The sequence below is a fragment of the Musca autumnalis genome, unplaced genomic scaffold (genome assembly GCF_047663935.1).
Source record: "Musca autumnalis isolate F117 unplaced genomic scaffold, ASM4766393v1 scaffold_2, whole genome shotgun sequence".
Classification (NCBI taxonomy): domain Eukaryota; kingdom Metazoa; phylum Arthropoda; class Insecta; order Diptera; family Muscidae; genus Musca; species Musca autumnalis.
This window is the reverse complement of record NW_027411755.1, coordinates 134,173,474-134,201,440: the sequence shown is the minus strand read 5'-3', so window position 1 is coordinate 134,201,440 and position 27,967 is coordinate 134,173,474. Positions and strand designations below refer to the sequence as shown.

At 36.6% G+C, this 27,967-nt stretch overlaps 1 protein-coding gene across 1 annotated transcript; it reads left to right on the top strand.

Annotated features, from left to right (window-relative positions):
• Nucleotides 1–14,091: 14,091 nt before the first annotated feature.
• On the top strand, nucleotides 14,092–24,414 carry LOC141393095 (enhancer of split M1 protein-like). The gene is made up of 3 exons (XM_073966044.1): nucleotides 14,092–14,389; nucleotides 14,501–14,704; nucleotides 24,322–24,414. The coding sequence occupies exons 1-3, from the start codon at nucleotides 14,107–14,109 to the stop codon at nucleotides 24,366–24,368; spliced, it is 534 nt and encodes a 177-aa protein (XP_073822145.1). The 5' UTR covers nucleotides 14,092–14,106; the 3' UTR covers nucleotides 24,369–24,414.
• The last annotated feature ends 3,553 nt before the right edge of the window (nucleotides 24,415–27,967 follow it).

The following is a 27,967-nucleotide window of genomic DNA, read 5'->3' as shown; positions in this document are numbered from 1 at the left end:
TCAACAGTAATATTAATTCCAAATTTCAGGTTTCCAGCTCTATCCGTTCATTCAAATCCAAATTGTACTAAATTTAGTACCATTTAGTACTTTTCGTACCCATAAGTACGAATTTTCAAAACTACCTCAATCCTGCACCCCCCCAGTAATCTCAATTCCAAATTTCGAGATTCCAGCTATTATCCGTTCACCCAAATCCCCATTGTATCAAATTTAGTACCATTTAGTACTTTTCATACACATAAGTAGAATTTCCAAAAGTTCTTCAATCTTACACTCCAACAGTAATCTCAATTCCAAATATCAGGATTCCAGCTCTATCCGTTCACCCAAATCCCTATTGTACCAAATTTAGTACTATTTAGTACTTTTCGTACACATAAGCACGAATTTCCAAAACTACCCTTATATCTCAATCCTACACTACAACAGTAACCTTAATTCCAAATTTCAGGTTTCCAGCTCTTTACGTTCAACCAAATCTAAATTGTACTAAATTTAGTACCATTTAGTACTTTTCGTACACATGATTGGTAATTTTCCAAACCATTTCCTTTTAGAAGCACCACTTCCCAACCTTGATTTCCATACCAAATTCCTATATTCCTATATTCCTGGGGCCTATTATTGATTTCATTAATTATTTAGCGATTTCATCAAATTACAGATTTTGAAATTGAAAATTGAATAGTTATGACTGTACATCTCCATATACGATAAAATTCTTAATTGCAAATAAATCGTGGTAATATGCACAATTTTATTGCACTTTCATTGATTTGCAAACATTTAGTTATTACCAAAAAGTGAGGTCCATACAGTTTTTAGTTGTTGTTATTTCTGGCCGATTTCTGAATTTATTCCCCTAATGTTGTCTTCAACAGCAACTCATTTGTTCAACAAACCCAACATCATTTATTGAAAGAATTTTTGTTTTAATTTTAAATTGAAAATCAAAATTTTTACAAATGCATCATTTGTAATCATCTTTTCTAACTGTATTTTAACGAATGAAAATGTTTTGTGCGACACCTGTTTATACCATTATCACCAACTGCGACATCTGTTGCAATGGAAGATAACAAATGTCTTGTCTTTCCATTATTTAGTGGTTTACGATAAAAATAAGTGCGCCTAGAAGTAAACTACAAAATTTGAAATTATATGTGATCTCTTACGATATCAAGAAGTTATAGCATTGTTAATTTGACACATGTCTTGCAGAGGGCACTAAGTGAATAAGTACGTAATAACAATGAAAAATAAGGATTTTTGTTGTTGTTATTTTTTGTGGTTCCAGGACGAATTTTCTAAAACCCGGCCTTATCTCGCACATTTGCATCAACAGTGACCCACTGGTAAAATTTCAAGCTCCTAGCTTTAGCCGTTTTGGCTGGGCGTTGATGATGAGTCAGTCAGTCAGTCAATCACTTATCACCAAGCTCATTTATATATATAGATATATATATACAGTGGCGGACAGCTAATTAGGGACAATAAATTCAGTTTAATAGATTACTCGATTTCATTTAAAAATGTGTAGATTGTGATAAAAAACATTTTGCATATAAGGTATTGCTAGAAGCACTATCGAGTGATGTCGAAACGCACTGAGATTAACCAGATGTGGCGGAAGTACAACCCACTTTTCTAAAAAAGGTCCATATTAGACTGGCCAGCTAATTAGGGACATTAGTAGTAAAATTAACTTTAAGGTTAAATGATGTACATTTTTATACAAAAAATAGCTCGTATTAGATAATTTATAGTGTATTCAACTGACTTCATGCTTTACTCGCGCCGAAAGTCCTTTAGGGGGCCGAAGTATTACTATAATCCCTAATAATGTGCTTTAGGCCTTATTTTCCGTTAATGCACCAACCATATGCATATTTTTGACACTTTATAACAAAAACAAGTAAGAAAAGTCTATAGTCGGACGGAACCGACCATAGGATACCATATACCACTATCCCTGGACAATCGCTCTCCACGGAACTTCTTTTCAATGATTGTGAAAATTTAATTATCAAATATCAGAGATGTAATGTATAATACTTATGACCAAAACCAAAAAGTTATCTAGCATGACAAAGACATTTTTGTAGCAGGAAAGGAAAATTTAGTTCACACAAACTAAAATGTAATGAAACCCACTTATGTAGTACTACTACTTCCGTTGTATAACCGCTACGTTATTGAAATTTTTACCAATATCACACAAAAATTTCATTCCATTTAACCCGCTAAGTATTATCTGATCTTCACGTAGTTTTGTACGCTTCTTCTTCATCATAAACTCAAACTTTGTTTAAAATTTTGCGGGTTATTATTTTGACCTACAGAGCCGCTACAAAATTGGTTAAAATTTTGTTTTTGGTCCATTTCATCCCCTGAACATTTCACGATCATCACCAAAAACTAATCATTTCTATTCTGGCCCGAACCCAACCGCCTTAAAAAATTCGTTACAATCGATCCGTAATTGCGGCCTTAAGCTTGTTTACAATTTTTAATGGACGGACACACATCGCTAAATCGCTTTATCTCGTCGAGATATGAATTTTGGCATACCAAATAAGGGGTCTAGGACGAATATTTCGTGGTGTTACATAAACTTTTAGAGAGACAACATGTAGCATGGGATAAAAATGTGGCTCTCTACACAGAACCCATTATATATAAGGCAGTAGGCCCGTTATCTAGCAAACACTTTATTGCAATTTACATCAGGGGAAAGGTCAGTAGTTTTTTTTTCCATATGTAGGCTACTTTGCGAAATATATATGTCCTCAAGGAATTAAAATATCGACCACAAATAAAATTGTTATATTTTTCATACAAAAGTAATGGTCCATTTCACCCGCTAAAGAATATCAGATCATCATTCAAAATTGTAGGCATCTTTTTCGACCTATACTCTTACCCGGTGCAAAATTTCGTGACTATTGATGTATAATTGCGACTTCTAGCGACTTTATTATTACACTACAAACAAATAACGGAATATATTAGGCTGCAACTTTGTTATCTGATCATGCACACCAACATAATTGGCATCAATTGACAGGTCAAGCGTTCCACTTTCAAGTGTATCTCACTCGTCCGGAATGTCACTTACATATTAAAAATTTTCACTTCCATATTAAAAATTTTCACAATTTTCACACAAAAGTTTTGGTCCATTTAACCCTCTAAATATTATCCGATCGCCATCTCAAATTGCAAGCTTCTCCTTTGTGATATACTCTTACCTTATTTCCATGAATTTTTACCAAAACAAACTTATAATACCCTTTTCCATATTGTGGTATAGGGTATAAACAGTGAAATAAATAAAAAGAAAATTGAATTTTTTGTTTCTTTTTGGATCTATCTTTTCTCCGTTCCTTTACTTTTGTGTTTCTTTACTTTTTTAATTGTAAAATAGAAAATCGTCAAAATTGACCTCTCATGACCAACTTTACCAGAAAAGTAAAGGTTTGGCATGAGAGAGCAATTTTGACGGTCTTCTCTTTTACCACTTATACCATTAAAAAGTAAAGGAACAAAGCTATTATTTGATATATGAATGTTGCAGGGATGTGAGATATAATCTCAATAGACCAATAAGTTGAACTAAGTGCCTGATCCATAGTGCTAGCCGCGATTGGTCAAAAATAAAAGATGACATGTTTGGTTCAAAATATGCCACTATTTATTAATCAATTGTATGGGGATCACCTTTTCATTAATGTAGGTGTTATTGAGTACTTTCATAATACATATTAAAAAAGAACGAAGACATTTGTAAAATTAGCGTAGTAAAATCAATGTTTTTATGTATATTGAAATTTATTTTTTACAACTATTTTTTAAATATATTTAAACTTTCATAGCTAAATTTTTCAACCTATTTTCCTAAAAAATCATATTTAGAGGTTTGAGAGTGTTTTCTGCACTGTAGTCTGTATTTTTTTTTTTTTCAAAATATGTCCAACTTTTTTCTTAGCTCCCATATAACGACACCGCCCTACTTTAGATATATTGGGAGTTTTAGCGGCATTTTGTAATCGATCCTACTGAAATTTGGTATTGCGAGTTCTTGGAAGATAAGAATTCTTCGAATTCTTATTCTTCGTACCAAAAAATGTGGCGACCGGACTTAACGCCCAACGGACATAACGCCCAAAATCAATTTTGGGCGTTATGTCCTCCTTGACCCCGGACTTAACGCCCAAAATAAAATTGGGCCTTAAGTCCGCCCCCATAGCGGACATAAGGCCCATTGGGCTTTATGTCCGTTTTCCGAAATTAATGATTTTCCCACTTCATAAGTAAAATTCAGATTTATTTAGAAATAAAGTTGTTTTATATATGTATGTAATAAATAAAAAATAAGCTTACTGAAATCATATTTAAATGTATACGGATTTTCCAACAATTTGTGGACAAATGGACCCAACATTACAGTACTGTGATCGTTATGATTTACTTGAGTTTTCTCGAAACAAGATTTACAAGCAAAACCTGCAATTTTATTTTTTAAAAACATATTCGGTATAAAAGATTTTTCTTGCTACATCTACACATCTACAACGCCATAAATAAAACATTGAGTCATAGAAAATCAAAATTCAAACCTGAATATGCTGAAAGCGATGGAGCAAAAGTCAAAAAAACGGTATATTTTACAAGAAATCGCGCGCGCTTTTTTTTAAATATACGGTTTTTGACTTTTGCTATATCGCTTCCTGCTTATTCAGGTTTGCTCTATGACTCAATTTTATTTTCAATGAGGAAACAATTTTAAATATTTATGAACATTTAACCTAACAACTTACGAAAGCGATCGAGCAAAAGTCGAAAACGGTATATTTTATAAGAAATCGCGCGCGCGATTTTTTATAAAATATACCGTTTTCGACTTTTGCTCGATCGCTTTCAACATATTTAGGTTTTATGACTATGGCTCAGTTTTATTTTCAATGAGGAAACAATTTAAATACATATTAACACTTAACATACGAAAGCGATCGAGCAAAAGTCGAAAACGGTATATTTTATAAGAAATCGCGCGCGCGATTTTTTATAAAATATACCGTTTTCGACTTTTGCTCGATCACTTTCAACATCTTTAGGTTTTATGACTGTGACTCAATTTTATTTTCAATGAGGAAACAATTTTAAATACATATTAACACTTAACAAATTACGAAAGCGATCGAGCAAAAGTCGTTAATGGTATATTTTATAAGAAATCGCGCGCGCGATTTTTTATAAAATATACCATTTCGACTTTTGCTCGATCGCTTTCAACATCTTTAGGTTTTATCTATGACTCAATTTTTAATTCACAATAAGAAATAAGTCACTCAACACGCTGTTAAACATTCCGTTTTGTCAGTGTTCGTTATTTGGAAATGTGCTAATAAATTCCTGAGGAGATTTCGATTTTTCAGAGCTCCTTATGCGTCCAACTAGTTTAAAATCTACTGAATGATGTTTGCTATTTTAGGAATCAATCAAATCATTTTTAAAATCTACTTAACCATAATATAACCTAAAAGAGTCTACCATTTTGAAAATTTTAAAATTTTTTTTATAACAAAATTAGACAGAATGTTCAAAATAATAATTTATTGTAGGTTTTGGAACACATCAATTGAAACCGGCCCTGCATTACAAATAATAATCATTAAAATATGAAAAAACTCAACATAATATTTTTTGGCGTTGTGTCCGATTATTTTTGGGCCTTATGTCCGGAGTTAGGGCGGACATAACACCCAATTTTATTTTGGGTGTTAAGTCCGGGGTCGGGGCGGACATAACGCCCAAAATTAATTTTGGGCGTTATGTCCTTGGGCGTTAAGTCAGGTCGCCAAAAAATGTTAACATATGTCAATGTTTTTGTTTAGACCCCATACAACGGGGGGTTCAATGAATTTTGGCCGTTTTTCGTAATTTTGGGCGAAAACACCTAATAGCTACAGTTTTTACACATATGTATATTACAAATAAGAATCAGGAAATATTCGTCGTAGAATTCCATGTGGTATACCATTTTTCATATCTTGACGAGATAAAGCGAACTAGCGTTGTGCGTCCGTCCGCCCTTCCATCCAAAATCGTCACGAAATTTTGTATGGAGGTCGGGTTTCGAAGAGAATAGACCTCATTATTGGTGATGATCGTAAAATATTTAGGGAGTGAAATGGGCCAAGAACTATATTAATTGTCCATTCATGGCGAAATTTTAAGTAGTCTTGAATGTATTACAAAGAAGAAGCTTCTAATTTAATATGATAATCTTAATCAGCCTTAAAAACCGTGTTTTTTTCACACGAAAGATAATAAAACACATTTATAAGAAATTAGGAAAGAACGATTTTTGGAAGTTTCTTTCGACGTTTCATCTACTTTTGCACTTCAGTATCGTCAAAAACGATTCGCCTGATTAAACAATTAACAAATTAAACAAAAAATCAACAAAAATATCCACTTATTTCTGTTTCTACAAAAACCGAAAGAGAATTGATGGTGAAACATTTCAACGTTCTGAGCAGGGCTGGGACCTAATTACAGCATTCGATTCGATCGAGTATTTGCTCGTGAATGACAAAATCGAACTATGAAAACCTATATGTTCTTTAAAGAACATAAAGAAAGTAGATTGTAAAAAATGTGTTTATTTTTAAACAAAAACTAAATTATTAATGAAAAATAGTAAATATTTGTTGAAATCGTTGAATAATACTTTAGGTAATAATTTCGGAATGAAGTTGTGCTAGAGAAATGTACGAAATGATTTACTTTTTTAAACTTGTTTACATTGTTGTAACAAATTGCTAATGCATCTACCTTAGTAAATGTACGGTTGGTGGCGCGAATAGGTTTTCATAGAACGGTACCTCCCGATTTCCGATATTTTGAAGGTTGTGGCCTCAATATCACACTGAAATGGCTCACATTTTGTATTAAGTCTTCGTTGGGAGTATACAACTTTCCACCTGAAATTTGACAGTATAGGTTCACGTCTTCATATAGCGCCCATAGAAAGGTACCTCCAGATTTTTGGTATTTTCAAAGTTGTAGCCTCAATATCCCACCGAAATAACTGAAATTTGGCATTTAGTCTTCGCTGGGGGTATAAAACTTTCCACCTGAAATTTCTCGGTATAGGTCCACGTCTTAATATAGCCCCCATAGAACGGTACCTCCCGCTTTCTGGTATTTTGAAGGTTGTGGCCTCAATATCCCTTCGAAATGGCTGAAAGTTTGTTTTAAGTCGTCATTGGGGGTATAAAACATTCCACCTGAAATTTGTCGGTACCCAGCAAAATAAATTGGAAGTACTGCAATGTGGACTAGTTTTTTCACGGCATGTTTTGATGCAGTTCAAACGGAGTCGTGAAAAGGCACTCCATTCCTCACATTTTAACTGCATTTGGATGCAATCCAAAGAATCACATCCACCTGTAACATTTTAACAACATCCGGATGCAGTTCAAAGGAGTCGTGAAAAAGGCACTCCAATTCCTCAAAATTTAACAGCATCCGGATGCAGTAATTTTATTACCAGTTGTTAGAGATTCCTACAGGTATAAAAATAAGTTTGTACATCTCTACAGGCAGCGGCATACATTTTCCCAAAAGAGATAAGCGTATTAATGTTTCCAAAAAATTGTTAATATAAAATAAAAAATATTTAATTTGCGAACATTTTTTCGGTAAGAAAATTTCCCAATGGAGTGCTGTTGGAGTACATGTCGAAATCTTAACTGGTGATGGGAAGACAATATCACACCCATTTGGCAGATAAAGCAAGAACAGCTCAGCTTGGATTAAATGGAGAGAGATATTATAAACAGATATTGGGTAAATGAATTGAAGTGGGAAGAAGGAATGATATTTTGTTATTAAAATTATTAAATGAAATTATTAATTAAATAAATATAATTATTATATTCGTTATGATATCATTACTCGCGTGGTTGCCATTGAATTCAATGGAGAATTTTCATAATTTGTGTTAATGTAATAAAGTTCTTAATATTTTTGTTTTACACAAATAGTAAATGCATTTTATTCGTTCTGGGATATTTTGTAATGGCTTGCACACATTCCGCAGAATGTATCAAAACACGTGCTTTGGACTGCATCCTATTCTACCCCCAAAGGGTTAGTTAAAATGCAATGCCAAAGAGTCAGTTAAAATGCAGTGCCAGAGGGTCAGTTAAAATGCAGTGCCAAAGGGTCAGTTAAAATGCAGTGCAATGGAGTGCATCTTTCAGTAATCACGCTCTTTTAAAAATCATGAGTGAAAATGCTTAATTTGATGCACTTCCAAATTACTTGTACATATTATTTAACTGCCTCTTTGGAGGCAAACTTTTTGCTGGGTATAGATCCACGTCTTAATATAGCCCCTATAGAACGGTTTCTCCCGATTTCCCGTATTTTGAAGATTGTGGCCTCAATATCCCGCCGAAATGGCTGAAATTTGGTATCAAGTCTTTCTTGGGGGTAAAACACTTTCCACCTAAAATTTGTCGGTGTAGGTGCATTTTGCATAATTTTGCATATGTCATATGTTTCGATTGCAATTTAATCAGAAGCCAAAAATATGGTCATTCCCAAAATTTGACATGAATCGAAAAGAGCTAGAATTCTGAAAGATTTATAAAAGAGTTTTTGGAAATTCGAAGAAGTGCACGAAAATTACTAAAAGTTACTAAATTTGGTACCAATTGCATATTTTGAATATAGCTGGAATCTCGAAATTTGGTATGAGAATCAAGGTTGAAAAGTGGTGTTGATATATGGAAATTGTTTTGGAAATTCGTACTTATGTGTAGAAAAACACTAAATGGTACTAAATTTAGTACAACTTGGATTTGGGTGAACGGATAGAGCTGGAAACCTGAAATTTGGAATTAAGATTATTGTTGGAGTGTAGGATTGAGGGAGTTTGGAAAATTCGTACGTATGGGTACTAAACGTAATAAATGGTACTAAATTTTGTACGATTTGGATTTGGGTGAACGGATAGAGCTGGAATCCTGAAATTTGGAAGTTAGATAAATGTTGGAGGGTAGGATTGAGATGGTTTTGGAATGTTTACGAAAAGTACTAAATGGTACTAAGATTGGCACAATTTGATTTTGGTGAATGGATTGAGGTAGTTTTGGAAAATCGTACTTATGGGTACGAAAAGTGCTAAATCGTACTAAGTTTGGTACAATTTGGTGTTAGACGAACTAAAATCCTGAGATTTGGAATTAAGATTGCTGTTATTATTTTTTATTAATGTCAGTATTGGGTTCAGATATGTGATTGTCGAAATAAGTACCATAAATATACGAAAATTACTAAATGGCACTCAATTTGATATTGGATGTAGGGACAGAGCCATAAATTACAAAAAGTACTAAATCGGTCTAAATTTGTTATCGGTTGTATGAACAGAGCTGGAATTCTAAAATTTGTTCTTAAGGCCTGGGTACGTAAGCAGCCTCGCCTGCTTGCCTTGATCACCTGCTCAATTTCTGACATTATAAAACTAAAAGAATAAAGAAGGCCGAGCCAATTTCGAACTAGGTTGCCCTTCTCTTCCTTATTCTTTTATTTTTATTATATCAGAAATGAAGCAGCAAAGCAAAGGAAATAGGCAGGGCTGCTTATGTACCCAGGCCTTTACAATCATTTTTCAAAGATTTAAATACATAAAGATTGGAAAACTTAATTGCTAACATTTGTCAATAGATGGAGTTAAGCTCTGCTGTTACGATATCATAACAACATTCTGTTAAGTAGCACTGTGCAACACTGAAAATGCAAACAAGTTCTAGTGGGCATTTTCTGAAAGTAAATATTAAGACTACAAAACTCCTAGTTGGGTTTAGTATTTTTAGATCGGGATTGAATTTTATGGCCACATCTATACCGGGCTAAAACGACCCTTTTTCAATTGATCGGTGCTTTATCTAGAAACTAATAAGAATTTTGCTTTGAAGTCTTCAGCGATATTGTAGTCATAAAGTAGTAGAACTTATATGTCGAACAGACGAACTACGAAAAACCACATATAGCGCATCAAAATTGATAAAATATAGGAAAGATTACACAATTTCTGAAATTATCGTCAGTAACTGCCAAACTATTAAGAATTGAACCAAATAGCCTTTCGCAAAAATTTACTTTTTTGTTTGCCCAAAATAACCTTGAAAATGTTGCACAGTGTTGTTAACCATTTCAAGCGATTTTATGGAATACAATACTGAGTCCAAATCTTTGCTTTGCTGCAATTTGTATAAACCAAATTGGGCTTTAATGGGGTTTTTATCATTAACATACCCCTGTTGTTGGTAAAATGTTTATATACTTTGTTTCATAAACACTTGTGCATTATGCATATTTTCCAGTCTTTACAGTTCTATGCCTTTGCATTTTTGGTATGTAGGGTTATGATATGGAGATGGCTTTGGAAATGCATACTATGAAAAGTATTAAATTGTACAGAATTTGGAATAATTTCTTATTGTTACCAGGAATTTTGATCAATTGGGAGGAGATTTCGGAAATGCGCTCTTATTTATATATATTATTTATATATATAGTACAATAACTGGTTTTGGGGGAATTGATGAGTTGGAAATGAGCATCGCGTTTGGTTTATTGGGTTGATATAAGAAGATAATTTTTTGAACGAAAGGTTCTAAATTTGATACGATTTTGGTATTGTATGAACGATAATAAAAGGCTGTTTTTTTTGATATGCGCACAAATTCTGAAATTGGACATGAAGGTCGCTAAGGGCTGAAATCGTATTAGAAACACCTTCTATAAAGCTACTAAAGTGGGTTTTGGATGTATTTTTTTACAAGAATGTTTTACCTTCTGAGGATAAAATTTCCAAAATTAAAATAAGATAGTCCTGATTTTTTTTTTTTGAAAATCGAACTGAAGTGGTACGAACTATGCTTAAATAAAAATAAATATTAATTAAAATTGGTATTAGTACAACAAAATTAGTTTTCACAATTTAATTTAATGAGGGTTATCACTTTTTTAAAAACTCGTATCCCTCTATCGTATTTTAATGAGTTTTTACCTAAGTTTACATAAACTATTATTTATAGGCGATTTAGCACATTGGACAATTTTTTAAGTAACTGTAAGCAGATATATAAATGAAAACAAGCTCTAGAGTCACACGACATAACCAAGATGATGAAACCTTTTGTTTCTCACTAATTTTATCGTCATATCATTACATATATAATTTTATATCATATATAACTTTATGTAATATATCATATCAGTTAAAAGTGGTTTGTGCATGACCTTTTTATACCCTAAGCCTTTAGGCTAACGTGGGTATATACATCATGGAAATTATAGTTTTAGACCCCAAGTATGTTTGGAAAAAATCCGTTTCAGACAATTTGATGTCGATTTAGCCATATCCAAGCGTCTTTCTGGTTAGCTGTTGCTTACGATAACTCTCGTACGGATCATCCGATTCGAACCAATTTTTGAACTTCGTAATACCGCTTCGAGTACCTCCCCCACAAAAGTTTCAATTTGTCTGTTTTTCCGAAGTGAGCAATAGATTTGGTCCACACTTTGCACGTCGTAATATTTCCACATAGATCAGCTTTAAATATGGACTACATATAACGATTCACTCCTTCAAGTACCTCCCACACAAATTTTCAAAATGTTTAGCCCAAGTGCAGTTAGGAACTCTTGTCGGAATGGCATGGATTTTCACAACATATTGTGATCGGTGCAAGTGAATACTTTCTGATAGCGCTAAATAATCCTGCCTGCTCCGACTCAAAAAACTGAGGAGCACGAAAACTTTAGTATCCGATTTGGTCGAAACTTTGCACATCGTTAATTTTCTTCAAAGCGTATATTAAAATCCAAAAGGTAAATCCAAATATTGGAAAACATCTTCACGGACTTTCCTCACAAAAGTCCAATATTTATGCTTATGTGCAGTGTAAAGGCCGTTCACAGATCCTTTGCAAATTTTTACTGAAAGTACTTCTTGTGGTCCTGCTTACAGCGATATAATGTTTTTTGTGGGCGCTTCCTGACAAAATGGCTCGAAAACCTTAAAAAATACACTGTGACCAACTAAAGTGTCTGATGTTCACGATAACTATGGAAATGAATGATTGACAACCCTTGCGCATCGTAATGTTTCTGTCGCACCTAAATAAAGTATGAATATGGACTATATCGGCCCAACTTCTTTGGGTAGCTCCTACCTAAAAGTTAAAAATTTTCAAAACTTTGCCGTTTAGGTGGCATCAGGTTGTTTATCGTTGGTGATTTGAGATACTTACCCTAAATCCGTTAAAATGCTACAGCTACCAACTATGGATCTCAAAAGGAGTCCTCGCTTTGTTCCAATTTTTGCACATTGTGATCGTTCCTCCAAACTTACGTCATCTTCGAAGATAGAATATATTGCTCCACTTCTTCCGGTACCTTCCCCACAAAAATTTAAACATTTAGGATTAACAAGTAAAAAAGCGATAAGTTCGGCCGGGTTGAACTTTTTATACTTTCCACCATGAAATACATATTAGTTATTTTCCCTTCCTGTCTGTCCACAATTTCAAATAGAGATATTTTGTAACGACGAAAACCCATAAGGTCAGAAAATGTATTAAAACATTTCTTTAATCGGGCGCCACCTTTATATGGGGTTTATATCAAAGTGTGGACCTATGTTGACCACTGGGAACCTAAAAATAACAGATAGTTCGGGCAAAAAGTATGGCTAAGCTCCTGACAGTTTACAATTCTTGGGAGGTGCCGTTGAATTGTTTATATAGGTCCATGTTTTGGGGTAGCCCCCATATAACGGTACTTCCTGATTTTCGGTATTTTGAGAATTTTAGCTTCATTTTTTTACAGAACTACCTGTAATATAACATTTAAGGTTCTCAGTGATCACAAAATATAGGTCCATGTTTTGGTGTAGGCTCCATATAACGGTACTACCGATTTTCGGTATTTTCAGGATTTTAGCTACATTTTTTGACCGAAATACTTGTAATTTAACATTTGAAGTTCCCAGTGGCCACAAAATATGTTCCCCAAAAATTGTTAATATAGGTCCATGTTTTGGTGTATCCCACATATAACGGCACTTCCCAATTTTCGGTATTTTGATGATTTTAGCAAAATTTTTTGACCGAGCCATTTGTTATCCAATATTTGAGGTTCCCAGTGGTAATTTTAGGTGTTTGCAGTATTTTAGCTACATTTGTTGACCGAACTATGTAATTTGGCATTTGAGGTTGCCAGAGGCGACAAAACTTCTCCACCAAAAATTGCCAACATAGGTCCACACTTTGATATAGCCCCCATATAAAGTTGCCGCTAGTTTGAAGATATTTTCGGTTACATTTCCTAACCTTATTAAGGCATCTGGGGTATCCGTGGTCACACAGTAATTATTTCAGTTTAGTTCAGAAAACGTTATGGTGGAGGGTATAAAACGTTCGGCCCGACGGAACTGGTTCTGACCTAATTTAGTCATTTTTGGGAATCAGTGGTCGAAAAACTTCTCCACTTAAAATTGTTTACAAGAAAGGAAACTAATTATTCAACTTCAGTTCGGAATCATTTATGGTGGAGGGCCAGGCCGAACTTAACGATTTTGGTTTTCTGCAACGCTTGCGTATCTGCTCTGTCCTGACATATTTTTCAATGTATGATATTATTGATTTGACGACCTATTTAAGTAGATTTATATTTATGTTCCGTACCATTGACGAATCAAATTATCTGTTTATTAACTTGTTCTGGTAGGAAAATAACATAAGTGCCCCCAGTGGCTCTCTGTACTACATACACGTACATAAGAACATACCGACATACATATTTATGTATATTGTAGAAATATTGACACACATTAAATTACTTATGCTTTATTACAATGTGGACACTACTCACAATAATCTTATCATTTTGGAATCTGAGATAAAAAAATCTCCGATAACAACTGGACATCCATCCGTCCTTTTTACTATATAAAACATTGAAGCGTCAAGTTCGATGCCATTGTTATTTTGTGCGTTTAAAACGAAAGTCAAAGAAATGAAAACAGTTTCCATCGGTTTATTTTTTGCGTTAAGTGTTGTATTTACACTGGTTGTCATGACCTGGGCCAGTCCATCCAGGCAACAACATTTAGATAACGTTGGCATCGTCGTCGAAGACCTCGAATTAAATACAATTTCAACGGCCAACAACTCTTGCAATCGTGTATGTCCTCGTAATTTGGATCCTATTTGTGCAGTGGATGAAAACGATGATAAAAATATTAAATATTTTCATAACGCTTGTCTGATGGAGAATGATGCATGTCGTCGGGGTAGAGGTATGTACGTATGTCCTGCATGCCGGACACGTAATATATTTTAAAAGAAATTGAAATTTATTTTCTTTTTCTACTTTCTTTTTTGTGGTTTCTACTTCTTGTTTTTGTTAGCCTGGAAACCCACTCAATTGCTGCAATGCATTACGGATATTGACCCAGGGCTACGTGATAACTGCGAACATGCTTGTCCATATATTTATGATCCAGTCTGTGCCAGAATTGCCAGAAATGATGCTGATGGCAGAGTCAAAGAATACATTCAAATTTTTGGCAATCGTTGCGTTTTCGATATGGAAAACTGCTTAGCCAGCGGTAGTAAGTTTTCACTTTTTTTCTCATTTTCTTACATTTTCTTGTGGTTTTTCTTGTCCAATTACACACATACATACAAATTTTATTACGAAGGAGAATTTCCTGAAACAAAAACAGTGTTGCCATTTTGACGATTTTAAGCTTTAAAAGGACAAATATTAGTTTGGTTCTTTCATACCCCATGTTATGTTATGTTTTCTGATAAGAACATTAAAATTTTCGGCGGTAACAAATCTTCTCTGCAAAATGAAGTGCATAATCTCTGAGTATTTCGACTATGACAACTTCTCGATAAGTGGTGTCGTACAACAACAAAATTGATTTAAACAACTAAGAACGGCGTTAAGTTCGCCCGTGCCGAACTTGTTATACCCTTCACCACGTGTTGTATTGAAGAAAAATGGAACAATTAGTTTCCTTTCGTTTATGAAGAAGACTAAATACCAAATTTCAGAATGTTCTGTTAAACAATGTGGCTAACCTTCAAAATGCCGAAATTCGGGAAGTACCGTTCCATGAGGGCTATACCAAAACGTCGATCTATACCTACAAATTGTTGGCGGAAAGTTTTTAGAATCAAAGAAGACTAAATACGAAATTTCCGATATTTCGGTAAAACCTTCAAAATATCGAAAATCGAGAGGTTCTCTTCTAAGGGGGATATAAGAACTCGCGGACCTATACGGATAAGTCTCTTCTGGAATATTTTATAACCCCAAGGAAGACTAAATAACAAATATCAGTCTTTCGGTAGGATATTGACGTCACAACCTTCAGAATTACCAAAATCGGGATGCACCGTTCTATGGGGGCTATAGGAATGCGTGGACCTATACCGAGAAATTTCTGGGAGACAGTTTCATACCCCCAACGAAGACTAAGTACCGGAAATACCGGAAATAGGGAGGTGCCGTTCTATGGGGGCTATACTACATAAACCTGTACCGACAAGTTTCAGGGGGAAAATTGTATACCCCCAACGAAGACTAAATACTGAATTTCAGCCAGTTCTGAGGAATATTGAGGCCACAACCTTCAAAACAACGAAAATCGCGAGGGAGGGAGGTTCTATCAGGCCTATATGAAGAAGTAGACCTATACCGACAACTAAGACTAAGTACCGGAAATAGGGAGGTACCGTTAGGTAAGACGTAGACCTGTACCTACAAGTTTTTGGCGAAAAGTTGTATACCCCCAACGAAGACTAAGTAACAAATTTCAGCCATTTCGGTGTGATAATGATTCTAAAACCTTCAAAATACTGAAAATCGGGTGGTACTGTTCTATAGGGCTATATAAAGGCATGGACCTATACAGACAAATTTTATATGGAACGTTTAGTACTCCAAATGAAGACCAAATACCAAATTTCAGCCATTTCGGTGGAATATTGAGGCCACAACCTTCAAAATACCGGAAATAGGGAGGACCCGTTCTATGGGGCTATACTAAGGGCTAGATCTGTACCGACAAGTCTTTTCGGAGATGTTCGTGGGAACTTACGAGTAAATTCACATTTTGCATCTCTATTACTTGTTTAATTTTTATATCATCCACCATAATATGGAGGCTATAATTAAATTTGTCATTCCCTTTCGAACACATCGAAATATTCGCCGGAGACCCTATAAAGTATATGTATTCTTGATCAGCATAAAATTCTAAATCGATATAACCATGCCCGTCTGATCGTCTGTCTGTTGAAATCAAGATACAGCTCACAGTATTTACGATAGTACTGTATAATGGTCAACATCGGAAGATGAACAAGAACAGTACCTTCCGATTTTTGATATTTTAAAGGTTGCAGCCCCAAAATCCCACTGAAATTGCTGAAATTTGGTACTTAATCTTCGTTGGGGTATAAAATCTTCCACCAGAAATTTGTCGGTATAGGTCTACATCCTCATATAGCCTCCGTATAACGGTCCCTCCCAATTTTCGGTATTTTGAAGTTTTCAGCGGCATTATCAAAACAAAATGGATTAAATTTGGTATTTAGCCTTCGATGGGAGAATAAAACATTTCAGAAGGGAATTATTAGTATAGGTCCACGTTTTCCTATAGCTCCCATAGAAGAGCACCTGCCGATTTTCGGTATTTTGAAGTATGTGACCTCAATATCCAACCGAAATGGCTGAAATTTATAAAACATTCCAGAATATAATTATCAGGATAGTTCAACGTCTTCTTATAGCCAGCATAGAACGGAACCTCTAGATGTTCGGTATTTTAAAGGCTGTGGCCTCAATATCCCACTGAAATGGCTGAAATTTGGTATTTAGTCTTCGTTCTTCGTTCGTTCGTGCTGGCCATGGTATCGTGTCATTAATTAGCTCCCAATATTAATTGTGGCGACTGCGCCGTTCGGATCTTAATTGGGCTAAAATCATGCGTGTTTGCCTTGTAGATGGTGTTCTTCTGGACCTCTATACTGCCTGCGCAACTGCATTACTGTGAAAACCTCGTTGATCTATAGGATTTCGCTTGGGAAAGGCTATCTATTAGATTGTTATCGTGTCATCAGTTCGCTCCTAATATGAATTCAGGAGGGTGCATCATCAGGATCTTAACTGGTTAAAACTGCTCGTGTTTGGATTGGCAGCTGGTGTTCCTCTGCTGCTGTAGATGCAGATGGTTCAAAAGTACGGATTTCAAATTGGACCTTTGTATCACCTGCGCAGCTGCGTCAGTGTGAATGGTATTCAGTCTTGCCTGATAAGCTCGTTGATCTATAGATTCTAGCATGTACCTTTAGACCTCTCTCTCTTGATCATGAAGATTTCAACTGACGTGTCTGGGTGGGGAAAGCCTGTCCACTAGATTGTGGCAGGGATGCTAACGGCAATAACACCCAAACATATACTGCACCGCCAACATCTTATATGTTCTGATGCATCGGTGAAGTCTACGTATTTTCGTGAAGATGGTGCACCTGCACCCTGTTACAGTCCTCCGTGCGGAATTTTGAATATTTTTCCACTGGGTAGAGCTATTGCTTCGTATGATGACAACAAAGTTACTTTGTCTGCACCCGAAGTGCTGCCGACTTGAGGACCTTGTCCCTACTTTTAAACTTGTCGCAAATATCAGTGGCTAGAGCGGACGACTTAAACATGCTATTGTATATTTTGGCATAATTTGTGTCGGAATCAGGACTACATCGACCAATATGTTCAAGGGAAGCCTTATTTAAGCCATTATTTAACAGTGTGACAATGGATTTAGTAGCGGATATGTTCATATTCCGCAGATGGAAGAACTGCACTATGTCAGCAATGTAGACATTTAACCTATCACATATATCATCAACCGCAGGACCCGACTCCAAAATCCTACAAACATTTGCATGCATTACGATTTCTTTAGGCCGCCTGGAGGTTGTGAAATTTCAGAAAAGTAGATGTTGCACAGTTCCGGAACTATCCCCCTTCTTGGGGAACTCCCTTTCTCACTCTACGGGTCATGGACTTCTTAGTTTTGAATTCAACAAACGACTGGCGTCCACACATATAATTGATTATCCAACGTTTCAAACATAGCTGGAGGAAATGGTAATGGTAGGCATGGTTGAGGATATCAAAGGCCTTCAAGAGCCACCATGACTGTTTGGTTACACGACCTGTTCAGGTTGAGTCCATCACTAATATGAGTGGATTTGGTGTGTAATGCTGTTGTGGTGTGGTGCGGTGTTTTTTCCGGAATCCATGCGGATGTGGGTCAGCTGCTCCGCATCATTTTAAGGTACAGCGCATCTAGAATTTTCGCTACTTGCGACAAGAGGAATATCACCCTTTACGATTCGCTTTTGCTGGCAGAATTGGGTGGCTTTAATATCGGGACCACTCTCCCAACTTTCCAGGTTTCTGGTGCAATATGGTTGGCTAAAGATAGATTGAGGACACTTGCCATATGCTCAACTCAGGGTTCATCCAGTTGCTTAAGCATTAAAACTGAGATTTCATGTGGGAACAACTTATTCGATTATGCGTATTCGACGTCTGAAACATCGCCCATCGTAAATTGTGGAACGGCACTTATACGGCGTAGCACACTCCTCTTCTCCCTATCACTCTCGGGGTGCTCTACGAACAGCCGGTTACGTCCCATATATGGGTCTCTAAAGAGTCAAGCTCAACCGGGATAGGTCTGTACGGTCTGTACTGGATAGACTGGTGTATAAAAAAGGCAAGTCCTCCTCCTACCCTTCATAAAACATTGTAAATACCGCAAAGCTGCAAGCTACTGATGACGGTGAACTTTGTTTCCTAGATCCCGGCGACTATGATGTTTCTAGAATTTTATTTCCGCGCTGCTGTACAACAATATGTTGTTGTTGTTGTAGCGTAGAGAGTTTCGACGCAAGTTTCTAAAAACCTACGTGATGCTGGGTTGGCAGCCGCTGGCCGAAACACTATGGTTTCGGGTCAATCTAGTACGAAAGAACCCGCTGCAGTGGGATTGTAGTGTAGATGCTGCATTTTGGGGCGTCTGTATTCCGGCGACGAAGTTGGAGCCATTCTGAATGATGTTGTAGCACAGCAACCAGCAACATTACTCCTATCGCAGTAGTCCAGGAGGCGGCTAAGACCAGAGCAGCATAAAATGTGCACCCATTTCCTACATACATTACATCTCACCGATATTGTTATGTGGTTAATGGGTATCTGACAAACATAACTGATTATTCTCTATGCCGACACGGATCAAATGTCCTCAGAGCAGGTATTTCGGTTTATATTGCAGTTCCATAGTGAAAAAATATACGAACACAAAGACATCACTTTTGAGGTGACGGACCCTGATCCAAGATTCCTCCGAGTCAATCCATTGCATAGAACTGGCCGCCTAGGAGGTACATACAATAAGAGACATTGACAATAAAATTATTCTAGATTCCAATGCGAAAATTGGAAAGGAAGATATACAAATCGCACCTGTTCAACAAAAGGGTAGTAACTCAAAATTTTGAAAATTCTACTTGTTATTAAAAAACGATACATAATTCCCAACTCCACCCACTGTAAAATTTTTATTTTGTCTACTCTTTAGTCAAAATTACCATTATACCACTCTTCCTGTCTTCAGAGTTACCAGTACTTTAACAACAGTTTCTTGTCTCTAATGAAAAATAAGAAATTTTGTGTTACTACCCTTTTGTTGAGAAGGTGCGATATGAACATATGTTGTTCCAAATATCGAAAAATAACCGAAATAACCAGATCAGTATCATCCTCAAATGAACTTCTTAAGGCGTCAGTCGCAGCATCAAAGGGAGTAGTTATAGGGGATATTTTCAAATACTATCCATCACAAGCAGAAGTCAGATGGGACCAGACTGAAACATGTGATATATCAACATCTACATGGCCATTGTAAAAGATCAAACGCATAATGTTCCTGATTAGCCAAAATCGACGGAACATGGCAAGACTTATTGCGGTCACTAGGCTGTTGATAATCATGCAAATCGTCAAAATCTACCACACAACGACCACTGCCGCAGCTGCGGAAAGAAGAAGAGGACGAAGCCTTTGGGCGACTACTTTATTCCTGACGTCGTTCCTTCACGATCTCGCTGATATAACCGAACTAGGTCTGCTATGGGAAGGCTTTCCCTTTGGACTTAAGGCCTGGGTACATAAGCTGCCTCGCCTGCTTACCTTGTTTTCCTGCTTCATAACAAAAATTAAAGAATAAAGAAGAAAAGGGCAATCTATTTCGAAATTGGCTCGGCCTGCTTTATTCTTTTATTTTTGTTATGTAAGAAATGAAGCAGGAAAGCAAGCCAGGCAGGCGCGGCATATATAGAGATGGTTTTTACCGGGTATTTACCCGGTAAATACCCACACGGTGGTTAAATACCGGGTAAATACCCATTTGTGGGTATTTATTTGGGTATTTACTATATTGAATGGCAAATACAACATTTTACACCCTATTCCTGGGTTTAGGTTGTAAATTCGTTTCAAATGGATAGTTTTACAATACTTTAGACTAGTGGGTAAATACTTGGGTAAATACCCGAGTATTTACCCAAGTGTTGGGTAAAAACTCATTAACTGCCGAACCACTTGACGTAGGCTGACAAAATTTGGCTTACGTCTTTCTTATGTCAACAGAACTTCTGGTACTGAACATGGGGTCTCTGGGTCCATGTTTTGATATAGCCCCCATATAGCCGTACCTCCCGATTTAAGGTATTTTTCATCTATTAGCCACATTTTACAACCAAATTGGCTGTAATTTGGCACAGTGAGTCCTCAAGGAGCAGCAAATATCCTTGCAAAAATTTGTCAATATAGGTCCACGTTTTCTAATAGCCCCCATATAAGGGTACCCCGATTTCGAGTATTTACCCAAATTTTGGGTAAAAACTCCTTAACTGCCGAACCACTTGACGTAGGCTGACGAAATTTAGCTTAAATCTTACTTATGTCAAGAGAATATCTAGCATTGAAAATTGGGTCTCTGGGTCCATGTTTTGATATAGCCCCCATATAACCGTACCTCCCGATTTAAGGTATTTTTTGTCTATTTGCCTCATTGTACAATAATAGTGGCTGAAATTTGGCATAGTTAGTTCTCAATATGTAGAAAATACCCTTGCAAAAACTTGTCAACATAGGTCCACGTTTTCTAATAGCCCCCATATAAGGGTACCCCGATTTCGAGTATTTACCCAAATTTTGGGTAAAAACTCTTTAACTGCCGAACCACTTGACGTAGGCTGACAAAACGTGGCATAAATCTTTTTTATGTCAAAGGAACTTCTGGTACTGAACATGGGGTCTCTAGGTCCATGTTTTTATATAGCCCCCATATAGCCGTACCTCCCGATTTAAGGTATTTTTCATCTATTAGCCACATTTTACAACCAAATTGGCTGTAAATTAGCACAGTGAGTCCTCAAGGAGTAGAAAATATCCTTGCAAAAATTTGTCAATATAGGTCCACGTTTTCTAATAGCCCCCATATAAGGGTACCCCGATTTCGAGTATTTACCCAAATTTTGGGTAAAAACTCTTTAACTGCCGAACCACTTGACGTAGGCTGACAAAACTTGGCATAAATCTTACTTATGTCAAAAGAACTTCTGGTACTGAACATGGGGTCTCTGGGTCCATGTTTTGATATAGCCCCCATATAGCTGTACCTCCCGATTTAAGGTATTTTTCATCTATTAGCCACATTTTACAACCAAATTGGCTGTAATTTGGCACAGTGAGTCCTCAAAGTGTATAATATATCCTTGCACATATTTGTCAACGTAGGTCCACGTTTTCCTGTAGCCCCCATATAAGGGTACCCCGATTTCGAGTATTTACCCAAAATTGGGTAAAAACTCATTAACTGTCGAACCAGTTGACGTTGGCTGAGAAAATTTGGCTCAAAACTTTCTTATATCAATAGTAATAAGGGTATTGAAAATGGAGTCCCTGGGTCCATGTTTTGATATAGGCCCCATATAGCCGTACCTCCCGATTTAAGGTATTTTTAACTATTAGCCACATTTTACAATCATACTGACTGTAATTTGGTACAGTGGGTTCCCAATATGTATAAAATATCCTTGCAAAAAATTGTCGACGTAGGTCCACGTTTTCTTGTGGCCCCAATATGGGTTTCTGAAATCGGGAGGTACGGCTATATCAAAAAGTGGACCCAGGGACTCCATTTTCAATACTTTTAATACTATTGATATAAGAAAGTTTCTAGCCAAATTTTATGAGCCTACGCCAATGGTTCGGCAGATAAAGAGTTTTTACCCAATATTTGGGTAAATACTTGAAATCGAGGTACCCATATATGGGGGCTATAAGAAAGCGTGGACCTACGTTGACAAATATTAGCAAGGATATTTAATGCTCATTGAGGATTCACTGTGCCAAATTACAGCCAATTTGGTTGTAAAATGTGGCTAATAGATGAGGGAGGTACAGCTATATGGGGGCTATATCAAAACATGGACCCAGAGACCCCATGTTCAGTACTAGAAGTTCTTTTGATATAAGTAAGATTTGAGCCAAATTTCGTCAGCGTATGTCAAGTGGTTCGGCAGTTAAAGAGTTTTTACCCAAAATTTGGGTAAATACTCGAAATCTGGGTACACTTATATGGGGGCTATTAGAAAACGTGGACCTATATTGACAAATTTTTGCAAGGATATTTTCTACTCCTTGAGGACTCACTGTGCTAATTTACAGCCAATTTGGTTGTAAAATGTGGCTAATAGATGAAAAATACCTTAAATCGGGAGGTACGGCTATATGGGGGCTATATTAAAACATGGACCTAGAGACCCCATGTTCAGTACCAGAAGTTCTTTTGACATAAGAAAGATTTATGCCAAGTTTTGTCAGCCTACGTCAAGTGGTTCGGCAGTTAAAGAGTTTTTACCCAAAATTTGGGTAAATACTCGAAATCGGGGTACACTTATATGGGGGCTATTAGAAAACGTGGACCTATGTTGACAAGTTTTTGCAAGGGTATTTGCTACATATTGAGAACTCACTATGCCAAATTTCAGCCACTATGATTGTACAATGAGGCAAATAGACAAAAAATACCTTAAATCGGGAGGTACGGTTATATGGGGGCTATATCAAAACATGGACCCAGAGACCCCATTTTCAATGCTAGATATTCTCTTGAAATAAGTACGATTTGAGCCAAATTTTGTCAGCCTACGTCAAGTGGTTCGGCAGTTAATGAGTTTTTACCCAACACTTGGGTAAATACTCGGGTATTTACCCAAGTATTTACCCACTTGCTTAAAGTATTGTAAAACTATCCATTTTGAATCGATTTCATAGCCTAAACCCAGAAATAGGGTCTAAGATGTTGTATTAGCGATTCAATATAGTAAATACCCAAATAAATACCCACAAATGGGTATTTACCCGGTATTTACCCAATTTACCGGGTATTTACCCATTGGGTATTTACCAACTGTCCATCTCTAGGCATATACTAGTACTATGCACTACTATATGAGCATTACTATACCACTATAATACTACTATGAGCACTAAATCTTGTTTGCCTTACAAAATCTCTTTTTTTTGAGTGTTCTGTCCACGGACACAATTCCCAAAATTTGTATGTTCCTTTGCGGACTTAAGTCCCAAAATAGAAAACAGTATCTTAAAATCGTTCAGTAACCAATAAGACTTCTCTTCTTCTTCAGCCAGAAGATTGTCAAGACTTCCTGTTTAGATAATCTATAAAAACTTTCTATCCAAATCGCTTTTAAAGATTCTCAAATTCAGCTCTAATGGACGAGAAATCATCTTTAGAATCCCTATAAAGATGGCTTCTTCAACTAGATTACCAAAAAAGACATCCACTTCACACGGATACCTCATCATGGATTTTATTCTTCCTCTATATAGAAGTTATAGGAATTATGAAGCAGACAAGAGAAGGAGAAATTAATTTAGAAAAATCAGCGAAATGGCGATTTTAGTGTCAATCTTTGTGGCAACATTATTGCAATCTCCATTTCCTTCAAATTTTAACCACAAAAGCCAAAAAAGAAAAAAATCGTATTTAAATATTTTTCCACTTTTTCTTCTCATTATTTTTCTTTTTCTTTTTGTTAACTTTTCTCTTTGCAGAATGGCTTGAAGTACGTGGTGAAATGTGTGGTGTGGCTGAAGTTTAAGGAGGTTTTGTTGTATATTTTACGGATTTTAATGGAGACTCCTTTTCCTTTTATAATTCATCTTTGTCTTTGTTCAATTTATTTTACACATTTCGTTTTTGTATATTCATCTTTTTTTGGATTTATTATAAAAAGGTATTGAACTTTTTTGGAAGTTTACTTTATAAAATTTCGTAAAAACTATTTTATAAACGAATATGAACGGGGGTATTTACAATTGAGTTTTACTAAGTCCCAATTTACATTAGGCGAGTTTACTTGCGGCAATTGTCAGTTTGATGGAGAGAGAGGTGAGGTATATGGTAACCCTTTGCCTCTCAACACCCTCTCTCACCCACAAACTGACAATTGCCGCAAGTAAACTCGCCTAATTGGGACTAAGAGAATGAACAATTATAATTTTAGTCAAGGTACATTTATATAAGGTAGAAGTGACAATCAGCTGTATTTTTACTTTTTGGTGCATTATTTACCTCATATCAGATGCTAATATATATGGGAGCTATGTCCCAATCTGGACCGATTTTCATAATTTTCTACAGAAATATTCCTTGGACCGAAGATATTATTCGAGCAAAATACTATATCAATCGGATTATAAATGAGGGTTTTAGGAGATTTAATCAACTTTTAACATACATTTCTCCTATGTGCGACAGCTGGGAATTGGTGAACTCATTCCCAGAAGGGGGAGATACGGTGATGAAGTTCACCATGGATAGTTTGAGTGCTGAGTTTATCAAGGCTTGTAAGGGAGAGCTGAACTTCGGGTTGGGTTGGGTTGGCTTCGGTTCTGCTTCTCGCAGCCTCAGTAAGGAATTCAGGTAGCAGGGTCTTTGTTTGGTGCGGATCAACCTGCATCATTGCAAAGCGGCGGCTGCGGAACTCTTCTCCTCGGGTGGGTCGGGTGAGTCGGGTGGGTAATGAGCTGTGATGCAAATGTTCACCACTTGTATTGGGCCAGTAGCTACACCAATACGAGAAGTGATTCCATATTCGATTTCATTTTAATTAATAATCTACGAGTTTGTAATAGGGGAAACACGGCCACCTTCCAGAATAGGGTAAGGGAGGAGGTAATAGACCGCACTCTTACAAATATGGATGATGCTTCCATAACAGACTAGAGAGTACCGGAGGAATGCTCCTTTTCGGACCATAGGACGATACACTTTCGAGCAACGTACGTAAAAATACTTTATGAAACATTTCCAATGGGTTTGTTTCGTATTTTCCATAGGAACAATACAAAACGAAACATAACCGACTTTGACCGAACTCGCTGTTTAGTTTTATTTACATTCGTGAGTGCGAACAAAACGAATAGCGAAAAGTTCTCAATTCCAACAACAGACAGAAAACGAACAAGTAAAAAGTCGTTAAGTTCCGCCGGGTCGAACTTTTTATACCCTCCACCATAAAATAGTCTTAATTAAAATGGAATAATTAGTGTCATTTTACAATTTTAGGTGGAACAACTTTTCGACAATGGATAGACTCCTACTGCCTCCCACTATTGCTTAAATTACACTGTGAACACAAATGTTGGGGCAGAGATAATTCTATTTGGAGATGAAAGCCCTTGGTGTGTGTATATTAAAAACCCCGAAGGACAGATGCGCCGTGAGTCGAACTTCCGCGTTATGGCGTGATGAAGTTTTTGCAAGAGACCCTGTAAGCCATCATGAATTAGCGTTATATCTTTGTTTGTTGTTTTTGTAGAGCACTTAAGCAACAGTGAACAAAGATATAAAGCTAATTCCTGATCACGCCATAACGCGGAAGTTCGACTCACGGCGGATCTGTCCTTCGGGGTTCATAATGGGGTTCATAATATACTCACCAAGGGCTTTCTTCCCCAAGAGGAATTTTCCGTGCCCCAGACTTTCACCTCCATTTTGTTGCACAGTGTTATCTAATCTAAACAAATGTGTTCAGCTAGGTGAAAGGTACCATCTACGGGGCTATATCAAAGAGTCAACCTATCTTTAAATTTTTTGGCGGAAAATTTTTATAGCTGCAGGGAACTTCAAGAGTCAAATTGAGGGTAGTTTCATCAAAACAATGTAGACCATCAAAAATGGACCCATGTTGACGAATTTTAGTGAACAAATTTCGTGACCACTGAAAATTCCCGAAAATCGGGAGGTACAGTTACATGGGGGGATATACCAAAACATTGACCTATATTGACGATTATTTTTGAATAGACAAAATTGTAGCTAAAATTCTCAAAATACCAATCATTACAGCTAGTTCGGTTAAAAACTGCAGCTAAAATTCTCAAAATACCGAAAATCGGGATATACCGTTATATGGGGGCTACACCAAAACATGGACCTATATTGACGATGTTTCGTTGGAGATGTTTTATGACCACTGAGAACTTCAAATGTCAAATTACAGCTATTTCGGTTAAAAACTGTAGCTAAAATTCTCAATATACCGAAAATTGGGAGGTACCGTCATATGGGGGCTATACCAAAACATGGACCTATGTTGACGATGTTTGGTGGGGATTTTTCATGATCACTGAGAACCTCAAATGGCAAATTACAGCTAGTTCCGTTAAAAACTGTAACTAAAATGCTCAAAATACCGAAAATCGGGAGGTACCGTTATATGGGGGCTATACCAAAACATGGACCTATGTTGACGATGTTTGGCGGAGATGTTTCATGACCACTGAGAACATCAAATGTCAAATTGCAGATAGTTCGGTTACAAATTGTGGCTAAAATTCTCAAAATACCGAAAATCGGGAGGTACCGTTATATGGGGGCTATACCAAAACATGGACCTATGTTGACGATGCTTGGTGGAGATATTTCATGACCACTGAGAACATCAAATGGCAAATTACAGCTAGTTCGGTTAAAAATTGTAGCTAAAATTCTCAAATACCGAAAATCGGGAGGTACCGATATATGGGGGCTATACCAAAACATGGACCTATGTTGACGGTGTTTCGTGGAGATGTTTCATGACCACTGAGAACCTCAAATGTCAAATTGAAGATAGTTCGGTTACAAATTGTGGCTAAAATTGTCAAAATACCGAAAATCGGGAGGTACCGTTATATGGGGGCTATACCAAAATATGGACCTATGTTGACGATGCTTGGTGGAGATGTTTCATGACCACTGAGAACCTCAAATGTCAAATTGCAGATACTTCGGTTAAAAATTGTGGCTAAAATTCTCAAAATACCGAAAATCGGGAGGTACCGTTATATGGGGACTATACCAAAACACGGACCTATTCCCATATCCTTTGGGATATAAGTTTGTTGATAACTAGGAACCCTAAGTGCCAAATAATAGCTAATTCGGTCTGTAAATGTGGCAAAGAACTTCAAAATACCTGAAATCCGGAGGTACCGTTATATGGGGGCTATACCAAAGAGTGGACCAATATAGCCCATCTTCGAATTTGACCTGCCTATGGAAAAAAGACCCTCGCGTGCAAAATTTCAGCACTCTATCTCAATTATTGCGGACGCTAGAGTGATTACAACAGACGGACAGACGGACGGACAGACGGACGGACAGACGGACAAACGGACATGGCTAGATCGTCTTAGAATTTTATCCTGATCA